General features: G+C 37.4%; 1 protein-coding gene across 1 annotated transcript in view; it reads left to right on the plus strand.

Annotated features, from left to right (window-relative positions):
- Positions 1-10,996, plus strand: part of KLHL3 (kelch like family member 3) — a 233,156-nt gene that overhangs the window by 146,812 nt on the left and 75,348 nt on the right. Inside the window, 1 exon segment of the mRNA XM_025040560.1 lies at positions 160-266. Coding sequence (XP_024896328.1) covers positions 160-266 — 107 coding nt within the window.

Genomic DNA, 10,996 nt, shown 5'->3' on the forward strand with positions numbered 1-10,996 from the left:
TGAGTCCATCCCCCTGCCTAACTCAAGATAGAGCAAGTCTCTATGACGGCCTTATATGGTGATAGTATGAAATCTGGGTGGGAGAAAAAATACCTTTGTGTGGCTGGGGTAGGTGTTGGTGCTATGACCCATCTTGTCCCCTCACTGGTGTCTTAACAGTAAGCAGCTGTTGTGTGACGTGATGATTGTGGCAGAAGATGTCGAGATAGAAGCCCACCGTGTGGTCCTGGCAGCCTGCAGCCCCTACTTCTGTGCGATGTTCACAGGTATGGTGAGGGGGAAACAACCCATGGTTATGAGGCTGTAGCGCCCTGGGAGAATTTTGAGGGTGGTAGCATGAGGGGAGGGAGGAAAGAAAGACTGTGACATCTACCATGAGGAGCTTCTATGTGCCAGATACTGTGCTTTGCACCATGGAGGACTTGATGCAATCATAGTCTCAGCCAGGCCAGTCAGGAATGCAGCCTCTTGTCCACCTCTGAGGCAAAAAAGGTAGAATCTTATAGTCCATTAGTTCTTAAACTTTGGAAGGCATCGAGGTCATGTGGGGAGATTGTGAAAAATATAAACCATTGGGCTCATTCCCAGGCCTCTGGTCTCTCATTTTATAGATGGGGGACACTGAAGCTGAGAAATGAGAAGGGCCTTGCCCAGGGTCACACAGAGCATGAGTGGAACTTGGCTTCTTGATGGCTGGCCCAGTGCTATACTGGCTGGCTCACATCCTATCCTTCCTTAGCCCTTCCTTCCAAGCAGGGGTCGTAGACTTCCTCTGGCCTTTACAGGAGAATTGGAGAAGTGATAGTGGGGTCTGGGGTGAGGGAGGGTAAGACAGGAATATTCATCATCAATCATTCAGTTTTATCACCTTTGCCAGCCTAGGAGCATACCACATAGCTTTGTCCAACTATTTTACATGTGTTACTTCTGAAATTGAATTTCCTGAAACCCATGGGCTGAGCTTCCGGTCTGTAGAGCCTCACAGGACCTGCCCTGAACCAGTACATGTAGTGCTCTACAAATCACTGCTGACCGAAGGCCAGCTAGACTGGGGGAGATCCTGGACTGGGTCAGGTGTCCCTTTCACATGCTCGCCAAGTACCTGTGCTTCCTCTGAGTGTGGTCACTATCACTCTGCATTCTTGTCTGTTTCCTGGTGTCTGCAGTACCAGTAGTCTCTCATATATCAGCTGCTTCTCATCCTGCAATTTACAGCTCAAGTCTCCTCAGATTGGCCTCCTCTGACCACCCTAGCCGTAGCTCCCCAATGTCTCTTTTCTATCCTATAACTTGACTATACATTTTTTATAACATTTATCACTATCTGAAAATCATGTCGGTTGGTCGTTTACATGTGTTTTTTTACCTGTCTCTCACTAGAATATAAGCTCTATGAAGTCAGGGATGTTGTTGGACTTGTTTGTTACTATATCCTAAGTACCAGGTACACAATAGGATTCATAGTTTTTAAATGAATGAATGAAATGTCTCTTGCACTTGAATGTGAACTTTGGGCACTTGGGAACCATATCTTGTCACTGTTGAATCCTCTGTGCCCACCACAGGGCCTAGTATTTAGGAGACAGTGAATAAAAGCTGAAAGAATGAATGTGGGCTTGCTAAGAATGGATGAATGTAGGCATATTTTTGCTTAAATAGACTCTTACCCCTTTCTTAATATAGTGTGCAGCCTGTGCTGGGCAAGTGTAGTTCCTATTGGAGGAGACTTAGTACTTACATTGTGAGAGTTCCTCACATGTGTGTCCTCATTGGCTCATCACATGAAGGAGCTGGTCTCAACTCAGAGCCGTGCCTCTGCTAAGTGGACCAAGCTACTCTTATCTTACTTTAGGCCAGGAATTCCACAGTGTAGCCTGGAAAACTAGATAATTTCACTACCTGAAAATTTTGAGCCTCATTTTCTTTAGAGTACTCTCAAACCTTAGTAGTAATGTTTTTTATCCATCTCTCTTTTTTTAAAAAAAAAATACTTCATTTTGTCTGCAACTGTTATTTAGCTAAAATTTCAATAACTATTTCTGCCAGTCATTTCTTCTCTCTGTGTGTGGTTTGGAAAGTCCATTGTTGAGAGAGGAATCTGTTTGGAATTTCAGTGACTTATAGTGTTGGCTCCACTTCTTTGCTAATAAACTTGCCTCTTTGGTAGTGGAAGTGCCTAAGCAAAATCACGGTGATATTAGAAATAGAGAAGATGCTTTGGGGGCAGGTCTGGATTCTAGTAATTGATAGGAGGAGAGAATCAGGAGAAGAAAGCAATCTAATGTGATGCATGCCCAGCCAAAGCCTTGTTTTGAATCTGGTTACTATATATCCTTTCATCCTTCCTTCCACTTACCCATCCATCCATCCAACCAACCACTGTTCACATATGTTCATTGCAAAAAAAAAATTAGAAAATGTGGGCAAGCAAAAAAAAAATAAAAGTTACATGTAATACAACATCTAAATAAGATTATAATTTATTTAGATTTCAGATTTCAAATTTATAAATATATACATACATTTACAAATATATAGATAAAAAATTAGAAAGTGTGGGCAAGCAAAAAAATTAAAAATTGCATGTAATACAACATCTAAATAAGATTATAATTTATTTAGCTTTCAGATTTCAAATTTATAAATATATACATACATTTACAAATATATAGATACAAAATATATTTTTTAACATAAATGACTTTATATATACACAGTTGAATAGCTTTTTTTGATGTGTATATTTTAAAAAATTTCTATTCATCTTCCTGGAATGTCCTTCCTCCCTGCCTCTTTGCCAGCCTGACCTCTGTCATCCTTCATTACTGCTGAAGCACCGTTTTCTCAGGAAGACCTTCCATGACCCCCTCGAATTAGGTTAAATCCCTTTGCTCTTACTCTCATGGTCCTTTACACTTCTCTTTAGTATTACTACTTACTCATTACTTCTTCAATATCTGATTTTCTTGGTCAGCCATAAGTTTATGGTGTTAAGAACTATGCCTTTTATATGTACTGCTATTTCCCCACTGCTTTCCATGTAGCAAGTGTTCAGTGAAAATTTGCTTAATTGAATTTAACACTATATTGCAAATATATCTTTTTATGTTGATGAAATCACATCTACATCATAATTTTAATGATTTCATAAGAGCCCATTATATGTATTCTAATTGAAAATCTATTTCCTTATTGGTTGGAAATTATAGTTCTTTCTAATATTTGGCTATTATAAATAATACTATAATGGGTATCCTTGTATCTTAATCTTTATTTACATTCCTCATCGTTTCCTTAGAATAGATCCCTAGACTAAGAAATATTTGGGTATGCACGTTTTGAGGACTTGTGAGACCCACATTATAACTCCACAACTCTGGAACAGTTGTACGACCTTTGCTTCCATCAGCAATATATGAGACTTGTGTGTTTTTTGAGGCCCCTTGGCTTTGTTTAAACGTTGGTAAACAGGCACAAAAAGAATAACATTGTAAAATTTTGTTCTAATTATCAGGTTAAGCTTTAAAATGCATAAAATTAGTAATGAAAAGACCCAGCTGACTCACGTGAAGTCCATTTTTGTTAGATGTTTAAGGTCAAAAAGAAAACAAAACACACGTGACTTTCTTCTGACTTGAGTGATGTGATTACAATCTTTTACTCAGGCTCAAAGTGTTTTTAGTTTTTGTCCTCTGAGTTTATATGGCCCAGATGTCCTGTGGTGGTTCCAAATACCAACTCCACTCCTTGACTATGCCCTCACAATAATTTGGAATAAATGTCAAATCAAGGTCTGAGTGCCCATAGGAGAGAGCCCAAAGGCAGTCAGCCTGTGAAAAGATCTGGGATGGGCAGTCAATCTAATAGTCTTCTACTCCTTTAGCATAGAGTGATTGGAGAGGCCACCAGTACTGTATTCTGCCCATCTTTTTCCTTCGAGTATGGAATACTTAAGATTCCCCCCATTCTCTCCATCTAGCACATCCATCTCAGGGGAAGCAAATTTTCCCAAAATAGCCAGGTTTTTTTTTTCTCTTTCTACCATGCCCTTTTCTAGGAGTTGTGTGTACTACAGTATTTGTACTCCATATAGGTCTCTACATGTCATCCAAATACTTTTAAAACATTCTCATTTTTTGTTGTTAAAGAAACCAAGTTCTAAAGAATATGCTGGCTCAGGGTCTTACACCTATCATTATGGCTGCAAGACATTTGGGCTTTCATCCCAAAAGAAACCCCTGGAGTGAGCTCTCTCATCCTTCTCGTTCTGTTGTACTATATACAGAGGCTGATTATAGATTGGTTTTGTTTTTTTAAAGAAGAATTACTATACAGTTTTTATTAGACATAGGCTAATGTTAAACCAGTGTCTTTGAACATATGGTGAGTAGAAATAGGAGAGTCAGGAATGTTCTGGGGTAAGAGGCAAAGGGCTTGGATTTTGGGTGGATAACAACCCTCTGCAAAGCAGAAATGAAGGCTCTCTTACCTCCCAGGCATGCATGCATTCCATAGAACCTTTGTTTCCACCCTTTCTTCATGCCAGACTCTACCAGGCCCTGGCCTGTGTCTGTCTTAATGATGTCTTAATGCCTTTGAAGATCTTTGCATAACATGTAGCTCAGCAAAACTTAATCCAAGGTAATGGTGCAGAGAGGGAATTGAATCCTTTCTTTGGATAAAAGGGGCTTTGAGGGAGGTTGTGGAGTAATAGTAGTACTACTGTAGTGGTTTCTGAGGATTTTGCCCCTTGAGGAGTCAGGAGTTGAGTAGAATAGTTCAGAAAAAAGGGTTGGAAGCATCAGAGGCTGCTTGAAATTAAGGAGGAATGGCCTCATCTTCCATGGGACTGTCTTTTTTAGAGTCACTTACCTTTGGGCTGAAGCTTATACTGACAAAGGGTTTCTTTTTCTTGTTCTTAACACACTACATCAAAGTCAGACATCTTTTTCTGGCTTAGGAGATCCAGATTTGAGGATGAGGAGTGCAGTAGTCATATCTAAAAATATGCTGCTGTTAATACAGAAATGATGAATTTTTTCAAGAATTAATTTGGATGTAGTTGAACATAGGCCTGTGTAGTACCTAGGACGAGACTGCTATTCAGACACCTGCCAGACCCCCATTAAGGTGCAGCTGTTTTGGCCAAGATGGTCTGGGATAGACTTGTTTGGACTTAGAGTAGCTCAGCCTTGAAATTTACATCATCATTGGAGAAAACCATTGATAAGGAATGGTTTATGAATGCTCATAGAGGAGGTTGGGAGTTGTTGATGTGGTGGCCTCTTTGCTAAGGATTAAAGACTGGGTGGCAATGCCATCCTGCATTGGGAGATGGTGTGGATATTGGAGCTGTAATGACCTGAGTTCCAATCCTGACTCCAGTACCTAATAGGTTTGTGGGGAATTCACCGAACCTCTGTGATCCTGTTTTCTCATCTGTGAGACTAGAATAATAACAACAACCAGGGACAAATATAAGTAATGGAAATAAGATACCTAATACCTTCTTATTAAGAATTGGTACTTAATAAAGTTTATGCTTACTATATGTTGAGCACATCAGAACAGCTGTGTACATAGTGTGCTCACTAGGATTATGACTTGCACACTTGTACCTGCTAGAGGTGTGGGATTGCTTGCTCTCCTGGGCTCTCTACGGTTCTTGGAAACTTATAGGTGCAAGATTGGAAGGCAGAGTCTGAAGAATTAAAGAAATTTAAGACATAGTCCCTTAGTCCAGGCCACCATCATCTTTGAATGAATGAATGAATGGACAAATATCTGCCCTTAAGTGGATCATATTCTATTTGGAGGAATAGGACATTCATGTTAACCGATGACAAGCAGAAGATAGAAGTAGCTAAAAAGATGTGCAGACAATAGACATTTTTTGAACGTTCAGAGTCTGATGAGGCTGAGCTGGGTCTCTTGGGAAAAACCAGCAGAGGAGGGCTCTTGCATTGACTTTGATGGAAGTACTTAACAGGGCTCATGTTCTATTTTCTAGACATATTTTGTTAAAGTAGTAGAGGTGAGAGAAGGAGCAAAAATGACTAAGCCTTTGATGGTTTTCTGCCCTGCAGGAATTACTGGAGTCTGTGGAATTATGAGATGTCAAGAGAAAGCCTCTCTTCTTCCTTTCTTTACTTGCTCCAACAAATATTTTTTAAACACTGCACACTTTGTTAGATGCTGCACACTTTGCTAGATGCTGCACACTTTGTTAGATGTTGAGGATATTTTGAAAAATAAGCTTGACAAGATCCCATCCCTCTTGGTTCTTTTTTTTACTTTAAAAAAAATTATTTTATATTAGTTTCAGATATACAGTACAATGGTTAGACATGTATATAATTTATGAAGTGATTTCCCCGATTACCTTAGCATCCATCTGGCACCAAACATAATCATTAAAATAATATTGACTATATTCCCTATGATCTACTCTACATCCCTATGACTGTTTTGTAACTATTAATTTGTACTTCTTCATCCCTTCACCTTTTTCTCCCAGCCCCCGAACTCACTTTCTTCTGGCATTCACCAGTTTGTTTTCTGTATCTGAGTCTGTTTTTGTTTATTTGTTTGTTTCTTTTGTCCTTAAATTCCACATATAAGTGAAATATGTATTTACCTTTCTCTGTCTGAATTATTTCTCTCAGCACAATACTCTCTAGGTCCTTCCATGTCGTTGCAAATGGTTAAGATTTTATTTCTTTAGTGGCTGAGTAATATTCCATTATGTATATGTACCATAACTTCTTTATCCAGTCATCTGTTGATGGGCACTTAGATTGCTTCCATATTTTGGCTATAGTGAGTAGCACTGCCATGAACATAGGGGTGCATAGATCTTTATGAACTAGTGTTTTGTTTTTTTGGGAGGATAAGTACCCAGAAGTGCAATTGCTGGATCAAAAGCTAGTTCTATTTTTTAATTTTTTGAGGAATCTCCAAACTGTTTCCCACAGTGGTTGTACCAATTTGCAATCCTACCAACAGTGTACGAGGGTTCCCTTTTCTCCACATCCTTGCCAACACTTGTTGTTTTTTGATTTATTGATGATAGTCAATCTGACAGGTGTGAAGCGGTATCTCATTGTGGTTTTAATTTGCATTTCTCTGATGATTAGTGACCTTGAACATCTTTTCATATGTCCATTGGCCGTATGTATGTCCTCTTTGGAGAAATATCTGTTCGGATCTTCTGCCCATTTTTTAATTGGGTTGTTTGTTATTTTGAGTCATATGAGTTCTTTATAAATTTTGAATATTAACCCGTTGCCAGATGTATCATAGGCAAATATCTTCTCCCATTCAGTAGGTTGTCTTTTCGTTTTATTGGTGGTTTCCTATACTGTGCAAAACTTTTCAGTTTGATGTTTATTTTTTCTTTTGTTTCCCTTGTCTGAGGAGATATATTGGAAAAAATATTACTAACGACAATATCAGAGTTTACTGCCTGTGTTTTCATCTAGAAGTTTTATGGTTTGGGGTCTTACATTTAAGTCTTTAATCCATTGTGAGTTTATATATATGGCATAAGAACGTGGTCCAGTTTCATTTTTTTTTTTGCATATATCTGTCGAATTTTCCCAACACCATTTGTTGAAGAGACTGTCTTTACCCCATTGTACATTCTTGCCTCCTTTGTCATAGATTAAATGCCCATATAGGCGTGGTTTTATTTCTGGGCACTCTGTTCTGTTCCATTGATCTGTGTGTCTGATTTTATGTTAGTACCATGCTGTTCTGATTACCATAGCCTTCTAGTATCAGGTAGTGTGATACCTCCAACTTTGTTCTCCTTTCTTAAGACTGCCATGGCTATTCAGGATCTTTTATCATTCCATATAAATTTTAGGATTATTTGTTCTAGTTCTCTGAAAAATGCCATTGGTATTTTGATAGGGATTGCACTGAATCTATAGATTGCTTCGGATAGTATGACATTTTAATGATGTTGATTCTTCCTACCCATGAGCATGGTATATACTTCCATTTATTTGTATCTTCTTCAATTTCTTTTTTCAATGATTTATAATTTTCCAAGAACAGGTGTTTTACCTCCTCGGTTAATTTAATTCCTAAGTATTTTATTGTTTTTGATACAGTTGTAAATGAGATTGCTTTCTTAACTTCTCTTTCTTATGGTTCATCATCGATGTATAAAAATGCAACCAACTTCTGAATTCATTTATCAGTTCTAACAGTTTTTTGGTGGAATCTTTAGGGTCCTCTATGTATAGTATCATGTCATCTGCAAATAATGATAGTTTTACTTCTTCCTTACCAATTTGGATGCATTTTATTTTTCTTTCTTGTCTGATTGCTGTAGCTGGGACTTCCAACACTATATTGAATAGAAGTGGTAAAAGTGGGCATCATTGTCTTGTTCCTGATCTCAAGGAAATCAGTTTTATCCTTTTCCCATTGAGTATGATGTTAGCTGTAGGTTTGTCATATATGGCCTTTATTATGTTGAAGTATGTTTCCTCTATTTTCACTTTGCTGAGAGTTTTTATCGTAAAGGGATGCTGGATTTTGTCAAATGCTTTTTCTTCATCTATTGATATGATCATATGATTGTTATCTTTCAATTTGTTAATGTGATGTATCACAATTGATTTGCAGGTATTAAACCAACTTTGCATCTCAGTTTGCTAGTATTTTGTCGAGGATTTTTGCATCAGTGTTCATCAGGAATATTGGCCTCCAGTTTTCATTTTTTGTTCTGTCTTTCTCTGGTTTTGGAATCATGGTACTGGTGGCCTCATAAAAAGAGTTTGGAAGCCTTTCTCCTTTTGAATTTTTTGGAATAGTTTGAGAAAAATAGGTGTTGATTCTTCTTTGAATGATTAAAATTCACCTATGAAGCCATCTGGTCTAAAACTTTTGTTTTTTGGAAGTTTTTTGATTACTGATTCCATTTCTTTGGTGGTAATTGGTTGGTTCAGATTTTCTGCTGCTCCTTGACTCAGTCTTGGGAGAATATATCTATTTCTTCCAGATTGTCCAATTCGTTGGCATATAATTGCTTATAGTATTTTCTTATAATCCTTTGTGTTTCTGTGGAGTCTGTAGTTCTCTTCTTTCATTTCTGATTTTATTTATTTGGGTCCTCTCTTTTTTTCTTCATGAGTTCAGTTAAAGGTTTGTCAATTTTGTTTATCCTTTCAAAGAACCAGCTCTTGGTTTCATTGATCTCTTGTATTGTTTTTCTTGACTCTTATTTGTTTATTTCGCCCTGATCTTTATTATTTCCTTCTACTCACTCTGGGTTTTGTTTGCTGTTTTTTTTCTAGTTCTTTTAAGTGTAAAGTTAGATTGTTTATTTGATATTTTTCTTGTTTCTTGAGGTAGGCCTGTATTCCTATGAATTTCTGTCTTAGAACTGCTTTTGCTGTGTCCCATAGATTTTGAGTCATTGTGTTTTTATTTATGTTTGTCTCTAGCTATCTTTTGATTTCTTCCTTGATCTCAACATTAACCCATTCATTGTTTAGTAGCATGTTGTTTGCCACCATGTGTTTGTGTATTTTCCAGTATTTTTCTTTAGTTGATTTCTAGTTTCACACTATTGTGGAGAAGCCACTTGATATGATTTCAGTCTTCTTAAATTTATTGAGACTTATTTTGTGGCCTAACATGTGGTCTATCCTGGAAAACAGTCCATGTGTACTTGAGAAGAATATATATTCTTTTGCTTTGGGGCAAAATGCTCTGAAAATATCAATTAAATCCTTCTGGTCTAGTGTGTCATTTAAGCCCACTGTTTCCTTATTGATTTTCTGTCTGGAATTTCTGTCCATTGGTGTCAATAGGGTATTAAAGTCTCCTACTATGAGTATATTACTGTCAATCTCTCCCTTTATGTCAGTCAATAATTGCTTTATATATGTAGGTGCTCCTATGTTGTGTGCGTAAATGTTTACTAGAGTTATGTCCTCTTGTTGTATCAATCCCTTTATCATTATTTAATGTCCTTCTTTGTCTCTTTTATTATAGCCTTTGCTTTAAAGTCTATTTTTTCATTTCCATTTGCCCGAAATATCTTTTCCATCCCTTTACTTTCAGTCTGTGTGTGTCATTTGATCTTGAGGTGGGTAGACAGCATATGTCTGGGTCTTGTTTTCGTGTCTATTCAGCAACCCTATGTTTTTTGATTGGAGCATTTAATCTATTTACATTTAAAGTGACAATTGATAGGTACATAGTTATTGCCATTTTATTGTTTGTATTTATGGGTTTCCCCTCTTCTTTTTACAGAGGTCTCCTTAACATTTCTTGTAATTCTGGTTTGTTGATTATGAATTCCTTTAGCTTTTTTCCTGTCTGGGAAGCTCTTTATCTCACCTTCAATTTTAATTCATAGCCTTGCTTGGTAGAGCAGTCTTGATTGTAGGTTCTTGTTTTTCATTACTTTGAATATTTCGTGCCAGTCCCTTCTGGCCTGCAAAATCAGCTGTTGAAAAACCAGCTGACGTTCTTATAGGAGTAACCTTGTAAGTAACTAACTGCCTTTCTCTTGCTGCTTTTAGGATTTTCTCTTTGTCTCCATCCTTTGGAATTTTAATGATAATATGTCTTGGTGTAGGTCCGTTTGGGTTCCTCTTATTTGGGACTCTTTGTGCTTCCTGGACTTAAATGTCAATTTCCTTCATCAGGTTATGGAAGTTTTCTGTCATTATTTCTTCAAATAGGTTCTTAATCTCTTGCTTTCTATTTTCTCCCTCCAGTACCCCTATTATATGGATGTTGGTACATTTGATGTTGTCCTAGAAGTCTCTTAACTTTCCTCATTTTTGGGGGTTCTTTTTTCTTTTTGCTGTTCTGATTGGATGTTTTCTGCTACCTTGTCTTCCAACTTGCTGATTCGATCCTCTACTTCATTTGATCTACTGTTGATTCCTTCTAGTGTATTCTTCATTTCATTTATTGTATTCTTCATTTCTGACTGGTTCTTCTTTATGGTTTCTGTCCTTTTTTATAC

This window comes from Pteropus alecto, unplaced genomic scaffold, assembly GCF_000325575.1.
Source record: "Pteropus alecto unplaced genomic scaffold, ASM32557v1 scaffold78, whole genome shotgun sequence".
Taxonomy (NCBI): domain Eukaryota; kingdom Metazoa; phylum Chordata; class Mammalia; order Chiroptera; family Pteropodidae; genus Pteropus; species Pteropus alecto.